Genomic DNA, 23,008 nt, shown 5'->3' on the forward strand with positions numbered 1-23,008 from the left:
AAGTACAAAAAACTTCGAAATTCGACCATCGAATTAAAAAACTTTAAATTCAACATTTTTTCAACAAATTTGGCAATCGATTAAATCGTAGGCAAAAATTTAATTCGAAAATCGAACCATTCACTCGAGGGGCATATTTATCAAGGATCGAATTTCGAAGTAAAAAAACTTAGAAATTCGATCATCGAATTTGAATACTTCTTTTTGAAGCATTTTTTGATAGAAAACAGCCGTAATTGATCGAAGTAAAAACGTACGATCGAACGATTTAATCCTTCGAATCAAAAAATTCAAAGGATTTTACAAAAAAAAATGTGAGTTCTCAAAACTTGCCCAAAAGCCTCAGATAGGTTCTAGGAGGTCCCCCATAGGCTAAACAGCAATTCAGCAGGTTTAAAGTGGCGAAGTGTCAACGTTTTTTAAAGAGACAGTACTTCGATATTCGAGTGGCCGAATAGTCTACGTTTTTTCACTTTGAATCGAAGTTGAATTTGGCCTATTCGATGGTCGAAGTCCCAAAAATTACTTCGAAATTCAAAGTTTTTTACTTCGAAAATTCACTTTGACCCTTGATAAATCTGCCCCTAAATGTCTCAGTTTTGATAAATGGGACCATAGGAACCAGGCAGCTGCTGTATAAAAAGCTTAATCATCTAAAAACCACAAAAAGATAAAAAATGAAGACTAATTACAATTTATCTCTGAATCTAGCTATCCACATCATATTAAAAGTTAAGGTGAAGAACCTTTTCAAGGTGGCCAGACACAGGCTGATAAAAGTTGCCAAGTGTCGATTGTTCTACCTTCAAACAGCAGCCACATCAGCGATCTTCCAAAACCATCTTCCTCTTTATACCCAGCTTTACAATCAATCAAGAAAAAGAGCTGTAGTTTGCAAATGTTACCTATTTCGCCAAACGCCTTTTTTTACTTTGATGGGAATATTTCATAACAATAACATTTTTATGAAAGTGTGGTTCCCAACTCAGACCTACCAAAGTCCTATTATTGTCTCTAATAACTAAAGTCTTATTCATAAACACCAACAAAACAGTGACCCTGGTGGCCATATTTCAGTTCTTAAATGGCCAAGACATTAGTTCAGAGTAAAGAATCTCTCAATCAAACGGGTGGCCCTATTTTATTCCACAAGGAACAACAAATAACTCTTGTATTGAGAATCTATTTGTACTACGTTTTCATAACAAGTAACACTAAACTGACTTTAATGCATTTAGAAAAGTGGACCCCAATCAGTAGCTTGTTGTCCACCAACCCTTTGGATGTTGCTCCCAGTGGTTTCAAATCAGGTGCTTATTTTTCAAGTTGTGGCTTGGAGGCAAGTTTTGGTTGTATAAAAAAACAGGTTTCTGACCATAGGCTGTCAAATCAAATAGGGCTACTAAATAGCCAATCACAGTACTCATTTGGCACCCTCCCCTTTCATGATTTTATTGCTCCCCATATCTTTTCACATTTAAATGTGGCACTTGGGTAAAAAAAGTCCCCTGCTTTAGAGAATAACAGGACAGGGTACAGCCTACCAACTTCTAGACGTGCTTCATGCCCAGTATGAATGTATGGAACTATTTTGCCTTATACAAAGTTGATACAAATGGAAATTTGACATTAAATTACATGCAAAGAATGGCATGGACAAATGCCTCTGTTGTACCAGACTCCAGACATTACCAGCAGAGTACTGGTTAAATGTTTTGTTGCTTTTATTTCTTGTTTAGGGCCTGTCTTATTTCTTGCAGGACTAAGAGCCCAGCATTGCTGGGGAAGCTTTAACAATGGCAGAGGGAGACATCACAACATTCAATGCCATTACAGAGTCTTTCAGTCTTCCAATTGGCAACTACAAGAAACCAAAGCTTCTGTACTGTAATAACGGAGGGTATTTTTTGCGTATCCTTCCAGAAGGGGTTGTGGATGGAACAAGAGACAGAAATGACCTTTACAGTGAGAACTGCCTTGAATTATTCTTATTCATTGATTTGAGGGGTGGATTTGTATGGCATTTAATTACTACTATGTTTCATATTGTATATATTTGCAACATTTGAAGCCTACAAAAATGTCACCACAATAAGTGGATCTTTGCCGGATTTGAGCACCCAAATGATAGGTCAGATGAGACTGAATCAATAGGCAGCCTGTAGAAGGAGGCTCACATGTTTGGGTCCATGTGGCCCTTGTCTGGTGGGATTTTCTTGTCTTCCTTATCGGTGTTGGACTGGAGTGTCCAGGGCCTACTGGAGCTGCCACCTAAAGGGTCATTCATCTCAGTTGCTAAATCCTTCACTTGTCAAAGCCACCTCCAGCCTCCACCACCCCCCTGCAAAGAGTGCTTAATGAAGCTTATTTATCTTAAACTAGACCTTTTGTTACTAACATTTGCCTCCATGCTGCAACAAACACCCCTTCCTAGTTCTGACAATCTAACTTGGATAAAATAAAGGATGACATTTATACCATAAGCCTGGGTTTTTGCCTGCTTTGCCATCTCTATAAATCATACACTCTCTCACAATTTTTGCCGTTTGGCAAATTTTCAGTGAAGCGAAAAAGGTCAGAATCGCAAAAGAAGTTTTGAAAAATGTATTAACATCACCTAATTGAAACTATAGATATGTATATATTTCTAAATACGTTTTCCTCATAATTCCTCATTAAAAGGAAGTTCTTCAACTGCTTCAGAAAGCAGATTTAAAGCTGTAAACATAAGTACAGCAAGGTAATCCCTATTAGTGCGTGTTTTTCTCTTGACACAGCATGCTTTGTATGTTTTTTTCCAGGCACTTCAGTGCTACATTATTCTGAATTAAATAAGTTAACCTCAAATGCTTACATTTGGCTATTTCTTAATAGTTGCAAACATTATGCGAGCGAGAGAAACCACAGAAAATGTATACATTGTTTTATAAGGACAGCCAAAGCCGTTCATATTTCCTCTGGTGCCACATTAATTCATTTAAGATGTGTTGATTTTGTTAATTAAGTCTGAGGAAACATGGTCAGACAGGAAGAACATTCTCCAAAACTGACCTTTGTACCGTGCAACTTACCAAGCTTTTTACATGCACGCTGGCAAGGACATAGCAAACTGAAATCTTCTAATCGTACATGAAAAATGAGGACATCAGGAATGTGCACTAAAGACTTGGATCCCTTCAGAAGTGCACATTTAGAACTTCATAATGGTCATTTTGTCCACATCTTTAAAAAGTACCTTGTGAAAAAACTAGACTTTCAAGGTGATTCGACGCCTGTGATGTTTTTCAGAATGCACCTAAAAGGAGTTTCGGCCAGTTGTAAGAGTTGAGATGATTTACCACCATTTTTAGTCTGATCAATAACAGAAGAGCCTGATATTTTAGCACTAAACCATTTGTTTTGACAATTCACAATTAATAATAAGAACTGATGGAAGAAAATAGAAAAGAGATTTTTCAAAAGTTTTTTGAACTCTAGTATCTCCCCTGCCCTGAGACATTCTGTGTTATATTTTACAATGGTAGAGAGATACAGTATGATATTTATCAAGGTTGTGTATAGCACGGGCTTTATTCTGGTCTGGTGCTACTATATGCACCAGTACCGGCACATGTGCATTACAGAAGTGACACAATGCACGCAGGCCCTGAAGCACACAAGGTACATACTAACCCCCCACTGGATATAGGGGAGAAGTAGAAAAGTTAGAAGTAGAGGTTAGGGAGAGTGAGGGAGTATATACCGAGATTAGAGCTCTCAGAGCAGCGAGATCATACGGTAATCTAGTAGTAGCACTGAGAATGGACTAGGAAAATGGTAGAACATCTTTAAGGAGCATGTTGCAGTTGACATAAGGTCCCTCCATACAAAGTCAGCAGCTCGTTGGCCAATGTATGGGGCCCTCTAACGGGCCAGCCCAACCAACATATAGACAAGAGGTGAAATAGCTAACAGACTGGTGCAAAGTTAACAATCTGTCTATGAATACGAACAAAACAAAGGAAATAGTTATCGACTTCAGGAGAACACGTGGGGATCATTCTCCACTGTACATTGACGGGCCTCCAGTGGAAATCGTCAAGAGCACCAAATTCCTTGGGGTCCATCTGACGGAGAACCTCTCCTGGTCCCTAAACACCAGCTAGTGAAGAAGGCACAGCAGCGTCTCTACTTTCTGCAAAAGCTGAAAAAGCCCACCTTCCACCATCTGTCCTCACTATCTTTTACAGAGGGTCTATTGAAAGCATTTTATGCAGATGCATCACTACCTGGTATGGAAACTGCTCTGTATCAGATTGCAAGATCCTGCAGCAGGTGGTGAGGACAGCGGAAAAGATCATTGGGGTCTCGCTACCTGCCATTATGGATATTTACAACACCCGCTGTCTCCAGAAGGCTACAGCATCATCAGGGATAGCACCCACCCTGCACATGATCTCTAAAAGGTAAAAGATACCGCAGTATTCGAGCGCTGACTTCCAGAATGAGAAACAGTCTATTTCCACAAGCCATCAGGTATCTCGACTCCCAAGGACTGAACTAAATACATTCATAAGGAACTGGAATGGTTACCTTGCCCAGCGTGACCGTGTACTAGAGTTTCTGTTTTTCAAAAAACTCACACTTGATGTACCCAGTATAGTCTTATGTATAGTCTTATATATAGCACCAGGGGTTCTTGAGGAACGTCATTTCATTTCTACTATGTACTGTATTACTGTATATGTCTGAAATGACAATAAAATCCACTTGACTTGACATCTTGTTGAAAATTGTATAGATATAAATTGGACCGGTTTGAAAATCCCACCAGACAAGCAGTGCATAGGCACTTAGATGTGTGACACCTTTGTACCACAGCCCCCGTGTGTCTCATCAGCTCAATTTGACCCTGCGAGTGGGTGGCCAAATAGTGCCCAGATCCATACTCAAACTGTAATCGTTTTTCACAAATAAGTATTTATGTATTTAATTATTAGTACAGTCTGTGATATAAATGGTTTATTAGTGTGCTTCATCACCTAAACATTATACTCCTACTGTGAACAACCCAAGAATAATGTTTGCCAGGTCACATCTGTCAGCAGCTCACAGAATAAGTTTGTATTTTGCAGCTGGAAAAAAATGTTAGGTTTAGGAACTCACGGACTGTTAAATATATAGACTGCTGTAAGAATAAATAATAAAGCATTCAGAAGTTGAGTTTTTTTTATAATAAGAATGCTATTGTTTGCATAATAATCAACTTTCTTTTTTTATGTTTTAGTTACACTGAAATTAAGTGCACTAAGTCAAGGTGAGGTCCATATCAAGACCACAGAGACAGGGTGTTATTTAGCCATGGACTCCAGTGGACAGTTATATGGAACTGTAAGTGTGAAAATGATTATACTTATATAGTATTGTAAGATACTTGGTTTCTTTATAGGAGTAGTTCTGGCCTAAACATGTTGCCTAAAGGTTGAACAGAATAACAGACATCCATCTGAGAGATTGACTGGATCACAACTGTGTTCTTCATTTAGGGCCAATAGAAAAATGGCCATACCATGTACAGTATCCATCTGTTCATCCCGCAGGCCAGTCAGCCAATCAACATATTGCCAGCTTTACACTGCTCTGGATTTAGAATTCTGCTCAACACCTTATAGTTTTCATTTATTAATTATTGCCTCACTGTCCAGTGCACACCGGAGATAACAGGATTTATAGATGCCAAGTTACTTACATTAATTGAAGTATAATCTCTATATCCTGATTGAATTATATTGTCTGTGGTGTGTTTCAGTACACAAGCCTGCAAGGAGCAGGATAAATTATATTTTATGTATATTGTTATTTGGTACCATTTCCTCTTTGGCCGATGAGAAGGGGAGAGTGCGCAACATCAGAGGCCACTTCAGAGAGGTATCCAGCAGAACTAGACAGGGCAAATAGTTTCAGGGTAGATTTGTTGGAGCTTGCTGCAAGGTGGTGAGAGTTAGTGACAGGCTAGGTAGTCAAGCAGTTGATGCTCCAACAAGGAGAGAGTGAGGGACCAGTGTACCTTGCAGTACCGTGACCAGTTAGGGACCCAGTGGAAGAGGGACTAGGGGGGAATAGGAGCAAGTGTCTTGAACACAAGGTTTGACACAACTGCTGAAAGTCTGTAAAAGGTACAGCGTCCCTGACAGACGCCATGGCAGCATGCTATGGCCCAGTGACCTGAGGAACCTAAGCTGTCCATGTTTCTTGTTGTGGAAACTATTAATGCAGAACTGTGCTCGTGCCTGTTGATACACTGTTTCTGAGTTTAACAGTAGTGTTGTATGAACCTTCAGAGTATTCTTATCTAAAGTGTGTATTGCAAGTTCCCTAGGTGGATGTTACTTGGCTAAGTATCCCAGGAGGGCATGGGACGATTACAAGCACATTTTCTCTCACATTGTTAAGATTTTTAGGAAAACTTAAATCACAAACAGATAGCCACTAATTAAACCTCTTAACAACCCCCACAGATTTCTGAAAAAAGCTCAATTCAGTGAGAAAAAGTTATCACATAGTTTGTCACATGAAAAGTCATGGACGAGATTCAATTTTTTTTCTGTAAATTGAGTTACATTTTTTTCCCATAGACCTCAATAGAGTTTTCCCGTGATAAACCTTGAAATAAATTTTTCTGAATTGAATAGCATCTCAGATTGAATCACGTCATGACATTTCACATGATAAACCTTTTTCTCACTGAATTGAATCATAATGGGAATATTCCAATTTATAGTGGTAGTGAAATAGTGAAAATAGTAGCACAACTCATTTACTCAAGTGGTGCAAAGTGCTATGCTCAAAAATCTGAGGGCTTGTGAACCAAATGGAAAATAACATCCTAACTGGGTGCAATTCATTGTTTTTATGCACTTTGCACCCTGCCTTCTACTCTACTGTGTCTTCTACTGTGAGTTCACATGAGCAAATTATGGAGAAGTGGCAGATACAGGCCTCAACAGGACCTTATATTTACTTCCTGTCCTTTGGCAAGTGTTAAAGAGAGGGTTGACTTCACGCTAGACCCTGTCGGATTTATGCTCCTATAGTCCTCCAGGGATATAAGATTCTCAGCCACGATGAGTAAGTCCCTCTTGGATTTGAATAAATACTTACTCAAATCGAGCCTGGCCCCGAAGTTCCCCCTGGGCCTGACTTGAACCAAACAGATTCTCTCAGGAAATTAACCAGACAGCTTTATTTGAGGTATACGTTAATACAGAGTATTACAATACAGAGTATTAAATAATAGCTCACACATCCTGAAAGCTCGTGAGGACGTTGGGGGACATTTTAGTAATATTACATGCAACCTTTTAACCATTTCTTCCCTCATGGGGCTGATCCCTTGACATCCAATCATCGTCCTTGGTTTAACATAACTATGCCTCTCTGTCCATTTTAGTATAATCCTTCCTGACCTAGTCCAAATAAGTACATTTGCTGTGCTAGCACAGTGTCCAGAATGGTATCTGTGCAGTGGGTGTGTTTTTGAGGCTATAGGTGTCTTTCTCAACCTTGCACTAGGAATACTTGTGACATGAGACAACAGATGTATTCCTAGTTCTGTGCAAACATTCTACAACCCTAATTAGTAGAAATGCCTCTAACCTTGAATTGTAGAGTCTAACAAAGCTGTTCTCTGGCAGTGTCCTGTTCAATAATCATTGCAGTTTATACAATACATAACCCTTATATATATAATTGTAATCTAAAATCCTGATATCCACAGACCCAACCCAGAAGTGTTCTCTACATTAGCACAAAGGAGAACACTCTTGCACCACTCTGTGATCTTGCACTTCTGCCAAGGGTTGTTGACCCCAATAGTGTTGTTTTCACACTGGGCAGCATATTTACCCTGCATTCCAATCTAATTGCACTTACATATTGTCAATTTATTTACTGGCAAATCAGGCAAGTAGTAGCCGAATCAATAACAGTATTTGTGTGCAACCTGTAGGTGCAATACACAAAAGGAAACCTGAAATGACCACATTTTCATGGCAAGTTTAAAGTACATATTCTACATACCAGGCACAACCGTGTCAAACTGATTTATTAACCATCTGTAGTGAAGTCCCCCCTTTAAATCACCTTTCTCTGTATAGCAAAATCTATTTCAAAATTCCTTCCTTACAAATGAAGAAACAATCTATAGCCACGACTAGACAGAATAACATGTCCCTCAGGGGTTGAAGAACTTTGCTTTAGAAGGGAGACTTGTCAGATGCAAAAATAAAAAGGACAGAGTATTGCAGGAATAGCCTACTCGGAGGCACAGAAGCAAGAAAAGAAATGCAAAAGAGCACATTTTCAATAAATACCAGACAGAACCACAGCAGGATGTTAAGAGTATGGCTGGGTATACAGGCTGAGCGACAGCAAGCAATTTCTAAGCCAGCCAGGTCTATTTCAGTGCTCTGGACTGACGTTGCTAAATATAAAACCAATGGTTTATTTTCCAACAAGCAATAAAGTTATTCTTTTTTTTTTTTTTTCCCCAAGCTGACGCCAAATGAAGAATGCCTGTTTCTGGAGACATTAGAAGAGAATCATTATAACACATACAAGTCAAAGAAGTACGCAGACATGAACTGGTTTGTGGGGATAAAGAAGAACGGGGCAAGCAAAAAGGGGTCAAGGACTCACTATGGACAAAAAGCCATCCTTTTCCTACCTCTGCCAGCATCACCTGACTAGCAAACACCACCAAAATAACCGACTTGACTCCCAAGAAGCAAATCACGTAGCTCTTCAGCCGTTTCTTTAACTATACTATAACGTTCACCATTGACAGGGCCAGTGATAGAGATGCGGGGACTTACAGGAAGACTAGGACCCCAATCTAAGTTGGCAAAGATAAAACAAGAAAGTAATTTAGGGATGTCCAAACCATGACCCTCCAGCTGCAGTTTTACTACAACTCTCAGCCCTCCCTTCCTGCAACCTTTGCTTGACACATGCCAGTTTAACAACAGCAGGAGGGCCACATGTTAAACATTCCTCAGATATATTATATTAACATATTAAAAAAATTGAACAGTCATTATGCAATGTAATATGTTTTCTCCTAAGGAAGCCTGTAATATTGAGGTCCCAGGACAACTGCCCTTTCTGCTCTACTCTAAAATCAGCAAGTAGCAGGTTCAGATGCTTTCTGTATACAGTCATGTTATGATGTAAAGGGAAAGTTCACCTTTAACTTCAAAGAGTTGGTTCACCTTTAAGTATATTATAGAGTGGGCAATTATTAGCTACTTTTCAGTTGGTCTTCATTATTTATTTTTTTATATCTTATTTAAATTATTTGCCTTTTTCTTCTGACTCTTTCCAGTTTTCAAATGGGGGTCAATGACCCCATCTACAAAAAACAAATGCTCTGTAAGGCTACAAATGTATTATTTTTTTTTACTTATCTTTCTATTCAGGCCCTCTCCTATTCATGCAGTATTTCAGTGTCTTATTCAAATCAATGCATGGTTGCTAGGGTCATTTGGACCCCAGCAACCAGACTGCTGAAATTGCACATGAAAGTTAACTTAAAGATGAACAACCCCTTTCAGTTAAAGGTTAGTAACTATAAGTAACAATTAGCAGTAACTTTTAGGGGCACATTTACCTAGGTTTGAATATCGAGGGTTAATTAAGCCTCGATGTTTGGCCGTCGAAGTAAAATCTTTCTACTTCGAATATCGAAGAATATCGAATATCGAAGTCAAAGGATTTACCGATATTCCTACGATCGGACGATCAAAGGAATAATCGTTCGATCGAACGATTAAATCCTTCGAATCGAACGATCGAAGGATATTCCTTTGATCGGGAAATTGTTAGGAAGCCATAGGCTAACATTGGCCTCGGTAGGACTGGCTATCGAATGGTCGAATAGTCGAACCATTTTTAGTTCAAATCGTTCGATTTGAACTAAATCGTAGTCGAAGGTCGAAGTAGCCCATTCGAAGGTCGAAGTAGCCATATTCAACCATTCGAAATTCGAACTTTTTTTCCTCTATTCATTCACTCGAACTAAGTAAATGGGCCCCTTAAACTTTAAAATCTTTACTTTATTTTTATTTTTTAATTTGCCTTCCTGTTCTGCCACTGCCTAGCTTGCAGTATAAAATTATACCTGATGCCCTGGGGGTCATGAACTTCAACAACCAAGAATTGTCTGCCAAACTACCGTATTCATCAGTATTCTTAATTGTTATTGTTTCCCTTTCCGTTAGGTTATTGCCCATTCGCCTTTTTTCAAACCAATGTCTGGTTGCTAGTGTAAGTAAAGTTGGCTATACATGTAGCAAAAAAATCAAACAATTTTTGCTAGGTGTATCCTGATCAGCTGTTCCCAGTCCCTGTCTATGTACACAGATATTTCTGGGTTCTCACCCAAAATCCTTCGAAACAGGCAAGAAGAGAGCAGGATCAGGAGGCAGGGGTCAGTATTAGGCAGGGGCTTGGCAGGCAGAGTCAGTATTCACCCAGATCAGTTTCAATTTGGGTTAGCATCTCTATACAGGATCCAAGTAAATGGCATTCAGAACAAAATAAAAAATTATTCAAAATGGCATAAATAAAAAGATATTATAAAAACAATTGTAAATTGCTTTGGAAGCTTTCATCGTTGATAAGGCTAATTTAAAAGTTAACTACCCATTCAAGACCAAATCCAGTCCAACCCAACCAGTTGAAAAACACCAGTAATATAGAAATGCATTACATTGTATTCATTCATCTTCATGCACACTGAATTCATAGCTCAAATTGTCCTTCTATCTACTGAATCAACGCACCGTGAATTGCTTATGCTTTGAGCAGTTTTTGTATGCTTGTTATAACTGATGTACCGAATCCTACATTAATGAAGTTGTATTTAGAAATCATATAGAATGAGCATTCAAGGATGTTGTTTGGAAGGAGATAACACAAAACAGATGTTTATTTGAGTGAGTATTCTGTTCATTTACTGTTTGCATGCACATAAAGAGAAAATGCATGGCTTGAAGAAAAGACTATTTCCTAGTACTAGCTTTCATTGTAGGGGTCATGTACAAACAACCCTGATGCAAGCTGTAAAGCACTTACCCTCATATGTAGTAAGAGGCACTAAGTTTGCCCAGGAGCAGTAACCCATAGCAACAAATAAGATGTTTGCTTTTAAACAGTAAATTCAATAAATTCTACCTTCTGATTGGTTGCTATTAGTTCCTGCTCCTGGGCAAACTCAGTGCCTTTTATTACATTACCCCACATGGGGTGAAAAAACAACCTCCTTAGCAGGACGGATTTACATTTGCGGCACCCCTAGGCGGCATGGTCCTAGCCTTTGCGCACACCACACCCCTTCACCGTAAACACTCATGCGCTGGAGCAGTAGGGAGCTGCTCATCCTTTGGCCTAGTTCCTGGGCCTTTATGACCTCTTTACAAATCTGGGCCTGCTCCTTTGTGCTCATTTATCCACCAATTTTATCTGGGGGTAAACCCAGTGCACTGGTGGTGGCTTGCATCTGTTCTTTGCATTTTGCATCTTACCTTGCAATTCAAATGTAACAAAAGGTGCAAAGTTAGCTCAGGCATTTGCCTTCAAAGAGCAGTAAATGTTATTTGCTGATTGGCTACTATTGGTTACTGGATAACTAGGACCGACGCAAACTGTGCACTTGTTTATTCCATTGCTCCCATTACTTCTGTTTACCGTGAGTATAGTGACGGCATAGTATCATGTGTTTATGCTTTAATGTGAATTGGAGAATTACACTCCAATAACAATAGCATCCTTTGCATAGTAAGTAAAAGTTCAGTACTAACAACTAATGTGACCACATAATATATCGTGAGTGTTTACTATAACAAATTCTGTTTATTTGACATTACGTATGTTTAAAATATGTGTTTATCATTTTTAAATGTAATTGTATCATTAGTATAAAAAATCTTATATATTTATTGTATTTTATTTAAATCATATACAGGAAAATGCTAAATAAAATTCAAGCAATATTAAATTGAGAGGATGGTATCATTTAAACAAGTCAGCTACCTTCATCTAAGCAGAATGTGATGGTCTATCAACCATTGAAATTTAAGCACAAAGCAAGGAAAGTCATTGCTCACAACCCTGTGCAGCCCTATGTACCCCCTACTTGAACGGCGCTTTGTGTTTGGACTCCAATGGGGGAATGAAATTTGTTTCGCTAGCACAAAAAACCTGCGCAAGGACACTTGCGAACATTAGAGACCATTTTTGTGTCCTTTTTTGACTGATTAAAGACCTCAACGACTTCATAACAAAGTTTGCGATGCAATATGTATTGTATGTAATATAATTTTGCAAGCACAAAGTCTTTTTAGCGACAAAATATTTAACAAAACTCCAGAGGAAATATTAAGGAATCTGCCAGCTACAGCAAAGGGAGTGAGCTGCTTAAATCATATTAAGTGGGGTCTGGACACATTTTTGGAGAGCAAAAGTGAGCAAAGAATTACTACTACTATTTTAAAGCATGAGGATACTGGTCATATCCTGCACCTTGGTGTGTCCAAGAAAACATTCGAGGTGTGGCATCCCACAGGTCTCATTGTTCCCACAGGGTCATATAAGAAGGATCTACAACAAGGAGGTATTAACAGCAAACAATCCTTCAAAGATCCTTCAAACCAGGGGCATCTTTGCTACCAGGGTGGCAAATAGTTGCCCAAAGTAACTTTAAGGGTCTGAATTTCCAGATATTTGGCATTATTAGTGCACTGGCAGTGAGAATCCCATAATGTGAAACCTCATATCATGTCATGTACAAAGTTCACTGGAAAATGTATTCTTCCACACTGTTTCTCACGTGAAAACTCTGTTGAAATCGATGGGGAAAAAATGGAACTGAATTTGGAGAAAATTTTTTCTCTTCTAATTGAATTTCATCCACAGGCCTGGATTCCTGACTTCGCCGCCTGAGACTGCTTAATGCCACAGGGTCCTAGCGCCCGGTAACGGCACGCAGCAGGGTCCTAGCACCTGCCAACTTTGGGTGCAACCCTGCAGAAGCATGGGCATGCATGCAACAAAACGCTGGCAATTGGTGCCTCTTAGAATGCGACTGGGTGCATGCCGCCCCTACCATTTTGCCGTCCAGTGTCAGAATGGGATGCCAGGGGCCCACCAGAAAACCTTAGGCTGAGGGCCCATATTCCAAACTACATACCTCCTATCCTCACTCAGCCTCTTTATTCTCATAGTCTCTTTTCTCAACATACTATACTATTTTCTTCCATTATTAAGCCTCTTTGTTCTCATAAAGAAATAGGGAATGGCCATGAAATAGGCCAAATGGTTAGAAGCAAGAGGCCCACTGACCCCTGGGCCCATCGGGAGTTTTCCTGGTATCCCGGTGGGCCAGTCGGACACTGTTGCCGTCCTAGGCCCGGGACTTTGTGGTTTCGCCACAAATCCGGGCCTGCTCATCCATGAGTTTTCATGTGATAAACCAGGAGATAACTTTCTGAATTGAATTAGGCCCTATGCTGTAATATGATTTCCTAAAAGTGCCATTGGAAATATCTTTATATAGAAACTGAAGTTGTGACCATAATACAACATGCTAGGCATTTGAGTGCGCTGTATGAGCCATGTCAGGGGCTATGAAATCAGGGGCGGTGCTAAGACATGCGATCACCGGTTGGCATGGCAAAGCCCTGTAAAATTTAGAAATATGGACAAGCAGTTTTGACCTGGATTGCAATAGAAAACTGGGTTGTCCGGGTCAAAACTGGAGTATTCTAACCCTAATTTCCGCTGGCCTTTATCATCCACAATACAGTTTTTATTCAATTCACATGAGCCAATCATGCTAGTTCTAGACTGATTAAAGCAATGGAAGAATTTTAAGGAAACGCAGTTTATATCATTTATATATGGAAGTGTATAGATAGGTCTGTATGTGTATAAAAGTTTTTTGGTACAAACAATTAATGCTTTGCAAGTCTGGAGGTTTAGGTTGCAACTTAATATACAAACCTATACAACTACAAATTTGCAATGCAGTATGTGTTCGTTTAAATTGGTGGTTTGGCACTGTCTTTGTAAAATATATTTCCTTGAGAGTATTGTTTTACTGAAACTAGCTACAATAACACATTTTAGTTCCATGAATATTAGAGGAATTTAGAGGAATGTGAGCTTGTTTTAAAGCAGCAGACCATCTTGCTTATTTATAGGCTTTTCTGTAGATTTTGGATGTCGAGCTTTGAACACCAGTTCTGCGCACAGAAAATATTGTCCCTCTGAGCGTGTCTCATATTGCAGGATTCCTCATTCTTTTGGTAACATATGCCTCTGTAAAGCAAAAATGGTTTGAATTCTGACCAGTGGATTGTACCTGTCACCTTCAGCACAAAGGGAAAACTTTATCTAAAATATAAGTATATGGTCTAATGGTCTTGGATATAGACACTAAAATAAGATGGCTAAAATAAATACGTACGCAAAAACTTTGTCTCTGATTTTAAGTTATTATGGGTCTTGGATTTCCATTTTAGAGACCCAGTCCATAAAGGAAAATCCCAATTAAACCTGTAATTAAAGTACATTGTGTAGAGTGTTGAATGCACTTTTTGGGCCAGAAAGAACCTTCATCGGGGTTCCAAATCTAATTCTACAATTGCAGATTAGGGTATTCCAGTGGAGAACATGCCAGCTGTAATGTTGCCAGAAAACATAGGAAAAGTCCTAAGACTGGAAGCCTCCTAAAGATATGAATAGTATATTTATGCTTTATCTGGCTGGAAACCACAATGAGTTGGAGATCTGTCTTGCCCAATAGGGTGAAAGGGAAATCAGAGACATGATTCTGGTATGGTTGCCAATGTAACTTCAGTCTGTTTATTGTAGGGATTTTACATGAGGTTAACCCATTGGATGCCACACCCTTGCAGCAGCATGAGAGGAACTCAGCATCATAATGCAGAACAAAAACCTTAATATCATTACACTGTCTGTTGTATTTTCATTTGAAGTGTTTTTCCTCTACATTCCCACCTTGGTTCTAAAATAGCCAAAAGGGAGCCAAAGTCTTCCTTCCAAAAATGAGGCGTTTCCTTTAAGCAATGCAATTCCTGTGATTACTTTCATACTCTGAAAGGCACGCTTTGTTTCTGGATAAACATGAATATGGGACATTCTGCAACCCGGGCCTATGTGTTCCAAAACTAGCAGTGTGGCTTTTGGAATCCTCAGTGGTTTATTTGCTGCTAATGGGAATGGGAAACAGAGTCAAAAGCCTGGGATTCAACAAAAAGGCTGACGGGGAATTTAGCAACATTCAGAAACTCCATTTGCCGAAAGGAGGAACATGTAAGTCATGGGTGATGTCAGAATGAGGAGTCATTGGTGAGCAGTACATCTCAGTGCCAAAATATTCAGCAGGACTCTTAGTAATCTGCAAGGATTGGAACTGAAGGCTAAGTGTACATCAAACACAGAGGGACAGGATAATTACATGAAGATGAAGATGATAATGAGGATTTTGTAAACTGTACTGACCAGCTTTAGTTGTGGTGAACTTTGTAATAAACATTTGTTAGATCACTGAACTTTGGCCAACATTTCCCAGAGTGCCAGAGTTATTTAGAGGCCTTCCATGTTAAGAACTACTATAGTACCCTGAGGCATGCACTACAGACTTTTGTGTGGCTAGTCACTAATGATATGTGGACCAGCCCCACACCTGTGGGACCCACGGGTTGGGTGGGTTCCGGTTGACTTCTGCAGAAGATTAATGTCGTGGGCAGGCTTGGGGTGAGCTCTTCCCTTTCGCTCTCCTCGCCAGGGGCTTTACACTGCTGGCCTCCTATGGAGGCAGCCTCTATTTATAGGTGCACACCTGCCCTGCCCCTTTTCATGATGTCAGAGACGGCAGGTCGGGCATTGGTCTATAAATAGAGCTGCCGCACCAGGTGGGGTAGGGTAGGGTTTGGTTTGGGAAGGCTGTGGTTAGGGTTGGGTGTGGGTTGTATTTTTTATTGACTCGCAAACCACTACTAAGCACATATTTCTGAATAGCTAGAAGTCAAGCACCATGAGACCCATAGTTAAAACCATATCCCAAGATTTGAGCAGGTATTGCTGGTAAATGAAATTGTTCCTATTTTCTCTGGGTAATTATTAAAGGAGGACTAAATGTATAATCGCTGTATAAAATGATAGGCACCCCCAGTGATTATAATGGCTTACCTGACACCCTGGCCTGTACATCTTACCCTTATATTTGTGCGTTATTCCAAATCTTCAGCCTAGGTTGATGACTGTTTAAACTACAAATCCCAGCATACATTGGCATAAGTAATGTCAGTAGTTAGCGAAAAGAGTTTATATCATCAGATGGGATTCTGAGCTGCTTGTGGTGCTCTGCTTCTTATCTGATATCTCTGCTTTTCACTGTTCCCTTTGGTGACTACATGTTATATAGTCTCACTGTCATCGACACTACAGTAGTTTCACTCCAGACATTTGCATAGCTTTTATTGTGACCACTTTCACATACCTGAAATAATTATGGAGCAGGCACTCAAATGACTAAGTGTTTGTAACATGAAATGCATAAGGCTGTGGACACAATAAGTATTTGTACTTTGCTTCAAATTCCTGGTGGAAGATTGCCTTAATTTGAGTGCCTGCTCCGTAATAATAATGGTTTGTCTGCTCCCTATGCTGAGGGCTCAGGGTGGTGCACCTGGGCCACTTCCCTAATGTGGTGAGTAATAATCCTACTTTGTGGAGACCCTCTTCAAGTTTTATTACTTTCAGATTTTTTGACCATGCCCATTTTATGGCCACACCCCACATCTATTTTACAAAAAAGGCAGGCTATGGAAAGTTTGATCACATTTCTTGGGGTTTTAAGGCCATGTTTTATGTGTTATTACAGTTTTGTAAATGAATGTTTATTGCCCTTTAAGCTGTAAGTCTCAGTTCTCCCAAGAGACCTGCTTATCTTACTGTAAATAGCTACAATTGTATCTTTGCTTATCTTAAATAGTTACACATGTATCAAAGTACAGATGCTGAGTATTCTGGGTTCTCTGCCAAAAACCTCTTATTTTTTTATAATAATCTTTATTCAATTTTCAAGGAAATACAGAAAGCAAAAAAAGGCAATGGAAAGAAAAAAAAAGTTGACAGTTGGCAATATGACAATATCCAACAAAATGCAGTATAAACAGAGATACACATTACATCAGTACAGAGTCAGCATAACAAGTCAACATCGCCATAATAGAACAGTTGCCCTTAGAAACTTCCCGTGCCATGGAAGGAAGAAGGAAAACAAGGGACAGTAAAGATAGAGAAAAAAAGAGAAAGGCAAGGGAGAAAAAGAAAAAAAAAACAAAATATTGTCTCAACTCTTACAGCGAACCTTCTCAAAGTAGTGACAGCCGTGGTGGTATACATTGTATAGGCATGATATAGGTAAGGTGGTATTTAGGTCAAGGGCTGTATTTTCTAGTAAAGGGCGACAGGACTGGAGTCATATAGTAAGTCCTCTATATCGGAGCCACAGGTCCCAGATCCCATGAAAAGTATCAATCTCGTCACTAGCCATCATGGTAAGCTTCTCCATCACCATGTAACCATCTATTCTGGACTTAACCAAAGGTATATCAAGAGTAGGCGTTTTCCATGCTTTAGCTATAATTTGTTTGGCGGCCGAAAAAATACGGCATATCAATTTTTTCACATATTTATTACATCCTGTGATTCTGCCGTGAAGCAGTGCCACTGCAGGGAAGCTTAGTTAAAGTGAGCCTGTGATGCTAGTGATCATGGTATAAATACGTGTCCAATATCTAGTTGCTTTGGGACAGGACCACCATACATGTAGGTAGGATCCTACCTGTCCACAACCCCGAAAACAGGTGGGAGATGTAGCAGGATACCATGCAGAAATTTTTTCAGGGACTAGGTACCAACGTGACATAACCTTTTGAGAAGTTTCTTGAATCAAGATACTGGGGGAACATTTAGTTATATCTAGGAACCTATCTAACCAATCTTCCTCCTACAAAGTGACATGAAGCTCCCGTTCCCATTGCCTAATGTATAGTAAGTCCTTTAATGGCTGTTGATGAGCTAACTGATCATAGATTCTGGAGATGGCACCCTTATGTGGGAGTGAATGGAGGCACAATTGTTCAAACATAGTGGGGGGAGGTAAAGAGCGAGATTCATTTCCTATTATGGAAAAGCCTCTTATTTAATTACATTTCAGAAACATTATACCTTTTTCTGGCATCAGTGCAGGAGATCAAAGAGAAACTCTGAACATTTCAGTAGGAAACCAGGACTGCAGCTGAGCTCTCAAAATCAGGACTGTCCTGCAAAAATCACATAGTTGGGAGGTATGCTATCAATTTTGGGGAATCCTATATCAACATCACAGGGCCCTACCGGTGTCTTTTAAACTTTGGGGTCCCTGCAGCATTGGGTATGTCTAATATAAGTAATTCTAAAACAACTGGACTTGCTGAGTAAACATTGAAGACGTTTCACTACTCATCCGAGCAGCTTCTTCAGTTCAACTGACTGGTGTGGGAAGTCCTCGGCATATAAACTCTTCCACTAATCCAATCACAATGGCACATTGTAACTCTTCAGGCGATGACATCTGAAAATTCACAGAGGTCTTCAATGAATACTCAGCAAGTCCAGTTGATTTAGAATTACTTATATTAGATATACCACGACCTGGATGAATGAAAATCTTCATAGCCATTTAGCAGGATATGCTTTCTCTATTGTTATTCCCTACCAAGGGACATTGTGGCTACGAAAAGTAGCAAAAAAAAAAAAAAAATCGTAGTCTACAAAACAGTTGGCTAATTGGTTCAGATTGTTAAACCCCATGCCTCTGATCACTGAAAAGAATGTTTTAGTGAGTCTAATCCTGAACTGTTTCCTCATCTCTGCTTGGCTATCCCTTGCCTCATTTCTTTTTTTTTTATGAAATTCAATATATTTTTTATACACATTCCTATTAGGTTAGAGCTGAGGCCCCATTTCCTTTTATTCTCCCATCCAGGCCCTCCTGCTTGGGTTGAAATATCAGCCCATACTATTTACTCTCCTTTTATAGTATTCAGAGTAAACCACTTGCTGTACGGTGTACGGTATGAGATGCTTGGGCCGAGCTGCAATATTATCAGAATAAAGTACAGTGTTTCTTTGCTTCCATCTGCCGCTGCCATCTCTGCACAATGTCAGGGTTTAACTCCAACAGGAAGGAAGGCATAATCCTGCCGAGCATATTGTGTGTCAGGGGCTGTTTTCACTTACCAGTTGGCAGAACTGATCCACAACTGCTGAGCATTGAAAATAAAACTGCCAACCATCGACTTTCAAAGCTCCTCTTTAACCCTATCAGGAGACACATAGCATGAGCCAGGTTATAGTGAATTCTGCATGAATCTACATACATATGCATTTAAAAAAATTGATTTTATTTTCATTGTTAGACTGAAAAATTCTGTGTCAGACAAATAGTAAGGTCCTAAGTTTTCAAACATGTTCACTGGAAAACAATGAGGTTTTATGGGTATTTCTAAATTTCCAGCCAGGATTTTCTTATGTATCACCCCTACTCACCTGTTTTAGATTTTATGTGCAGCTTTTGTTGTGGTTTTGGTAAATCTGCCTCAATTATAGGGGCAGAACAGATACGCTCAAAGGTGTACAAACACGCAGCCATACAAGAACACCAACAATGGATACACTGTAGACCAAAACTGGGTAAACCAGGGCACTAATAGTTCCCACTTTAGGGATACTGTCATGACAAAAAAAAATCCCACCCCTACCCTACATAGTCCCCCCTCCCCCCAGCCTAGCTGCTACCCCGGGCAAATGCCCCAAAGTCTTTACTTACCCCTTGGTGCAGATTCTGTCCAGCTCTTCGGTCATCTTCGGAATGAGAAACAGAAAAGTGCTCCAAACTGTGCATGCACCAATACAGCACTTACTTTCAAAGATTACCAAAGAGAAGAAGATGGCTGCCGTGAACTCCACTGGACAGAATCTGCACCGAGGGGTAAGTAAAGACTTGCCTGGGGGTAGCAGCTAGGCTGGGGGGAGAGGAGGAGGGTCTATGTAGGGTAGGGTTTTTTTTACTTTACGGTTGAATTCTCCTTTAAGGAAAGTTAAATGTCTGGTACCAGAACAACACAATGTGCAGATGTTGCTTCCAGGTGGGGATCCATGGCCACAATGGCAGGTTGCCCAGGCAATTACAGTTCAAATGGAAGAATGACTCAGACCACCCAGATATGGGACATGAAAGGAGAGGCACCGGATGGACAGGCTAAATCAAGTTCCTGATGTCCATCCAGCATGGGATAGAATTTTTGACCACTGTAAGGAAAATCATAACCAAGATGGGAAAGCTGAAAACCCCACACACCCAGTAACTTCTATGCTCTTTAATCGTTAACTGAAATACTTCCCCAGCTATTTCTGGCCTCAGGTTTTGCTACCATCCCTGCAATTATATTATATATATATATATATATATATATATATATATATATATATATATATATATATATATATATATATATATATTATATATATATAATATACATACATATCTACACGCACACACACATATATATATATATATATATATATATTACATAATATACAATCATTAATCATTCAACCCAATATTTATATAAAGGTAGATCTTACATTGACAACTATTTAAATAAGATACCTATAGAGAACCCTCTTTCTATAATATTGAATTATAATACAGGTATGGTCCTGAATGGTCAGGGCCTGGGATTTTCTGGGTAAGGGATATTTCCTTATTTTGGATCTCTATAGCTTAAGTCTACTAAAATATCATTTAAATATGAATTAAAATCAATAGGATTGTTTCCCCCTATAAGGATTAATTATATCTTAGTTGCGATCAAGTAGAAAAAGGAAATCATTTTTTTAAAAATGCATCATTTGATTATTTGTTCAGGCTTGATGTAAATCATTTTAATTCGTTTTCTACTTCGTCTTAAAGAAAACTCAGAAGGATAGAACTAAAGTGCTGCCACATTGAAGAGGTCTACTTAGTAAGTAGTGATGGGTGAATTTATTCGGCTGGCGCGAATTCGCTAATTTCGCTGGAAATTCGCTGGAAACGCCCCAAATTCATCCATCACTATTAGTAAGTGGTTTGATATTAGAATAGCCCATACCCATTAAAGAGCATTGTGTTTCAGTAGTTGTGCTCACTACAAGGTTAATTTACTGAAATTCAGCATTAAGAAAATCCTATACAGAAACATTTACCAAAAGTTCTACTATATAATTACACATTCTAGGTTCCAGGCCATTGAATTGAATGTCACTATCTCATTTTCTCCTTGATGTAAATTATTTTGTAATAGAAACTAAGGGATCCAGTGTAGAGGCCTGCATCAGGTCGGGTACCCGTGGGTACCCGTGGAATACCCGCAATATGATTGAGACTCAAATGGATTATTCTTAATTTCTCCAGGGTGGCCTGCGGGTACCTGATCCTCTGAAGTGGGGCTAAAGGTTGCCAATCCAGGGGAAACAGCAGAAATCAAAGTGTCCTAATGGTACAAACTGCACGGAGTGGGTCAGGGGAAAATCCATGGGGTTGTGAAGGCAGGTAAGAGGGTCTGGGTCAGATTCGGGGAAAGTGGGTACAGGTTGGGTGCGACTTTTAAAAAACAGACCCGTGCAGGACTCTGATCCAATGTCATTCAGATGCACAGAGAATGTCATTTTTGTCCCCTCTTATGGATTCAATTAGACAGAAGACAGACGAGAGTGCACGGCTACTCACAGTACTGGCACAGCTGAGGCACAGGTGTAAGTTATTTAACAGCGACCTGGCCATTCCAGCAGTGCTACAAAGCTCCGGTGCTCTCCAGATGTTGGAAATGTCATGCAGTTATTCTAAAAAAAAGAAAGGTCCTTTTATTAAAGGAATCATATGAACATCTGTAGCTCCAGCAGCAAGCTAGGCTTTGGTAATTCAGGAATGGCTTCCTATCCGCCGCACACATGTTGAGATTGTAAGCTTCTTAAAGGGACAATGTAAACCACAAAGGAAATATATTTAAAGGAATTGTTCAGTGTAAAAATAAAAACTGGGTAAATAGACAGGCTGTGCAAAATAAAAAATGTTTCTAATATAGTTAGTTTGCCAAAAATGCAATGTATAAAGGCTGGAGTGATTTGATGTATAACAAGTCAGTCAGAACACTACTTCCTGCTTTTCAGCTCTCTTGGTTTACACAGACTGGTTACCCTGGCTACCAGGCAGTAACCAATCAGAGACTTGAGGGGGGCCACATGGGTCATATCTGTTGCTTTTGAATCTGAGCTGAATGCTGAGGATCAATTACAAACTGACTGAACAGAAATGTACCATGTGGCCCCCCTTCAAGTCGCTGACTAGCTCAGAGTTATAGAGCTGAAAAGCAGGAAATTGGATTATTTCTGTTTTATTAGACATCTGTTCACTCCAGCCTTTATATATTACATTTTTGGATAACTAACTATATTAGAAACATTTTTTATTTTGCACAGCCTATCTATTTACCCCGTTTTTATTTTCACACTGAACTATTCCTTTAATTTGCTTTTCAAGCGAATATTTATCGGACCAGCAACTACACATAAAATAATTGCCTCGTGTTTCTACCCACCAAAACCATTGTTCATCATGAACAGTTTATCCGCTGTGCCAAAGTGGACCCTACAGCCAATAGGAACTTGAATGGAAGCCCCCATGGGTATATAGCAGTTGATTTACATAAACTATATTACAGATGCTAAAGCTAGCACACAATGTTTACCATTGCAACGTAACAGTACACATATAAAACCCTTTAAAGGGGACCCGTCACCCAAAAAAAATATTCAAAATCCTATTTTATCACATTAGTCAAGCAAAATGAACTTTAAT

General features: G+C 39.4%; 1 protein-coding gene across 3 annotated transcripts in view; it reads left to right on the plus strand.

The window, feature by feature from the left end:
- Positions 1-9,330, plus strand: part of fgf1.L (fibroblast growth factor 1 L homeolog) — a 42,960-nt gene extending 33,630 nt beyond the window's left edge. For 2 of the 3 annotated variants that reach the window (XM_041585102.1, XM_041585101.1), the window contains 3 exons: positions 1,761-1,965; positions 5,267-5,370; positions 8,533-9,316. In XM_041585102.1, the coding sequence (XP_041441036.1) occupies positions 1,797-1,965; positions 5,267-5,370; positions 8,533-8,727 (468 nt within the window). In that variant the 5' untranslated portion in view covers positions 1,761-1,796 and the 3' untranslated portion in view covers positions 8,728-9,316. 3 annotated transcript variants of the gene reach the window in all.
- The last annotated feature ends 13,678 nt before the right edge of the window (positions 9,331-23,008 follow it).

The sequence above is a fragment of the Xenopus laevis genome, chromosome 3L (genome assembly GCF_017654675.1).
Source record: "Xenopus laevis strain J_2021 chromosome 3L, Xenopus_laevis_v10.1, whole genome shotgun sequence".
Lineage (NCBI taxonomy): Eukaryota > Metazoa > Chordata > Amphibia > Anura > Pipidae > Xenopus > Xenopus laevis.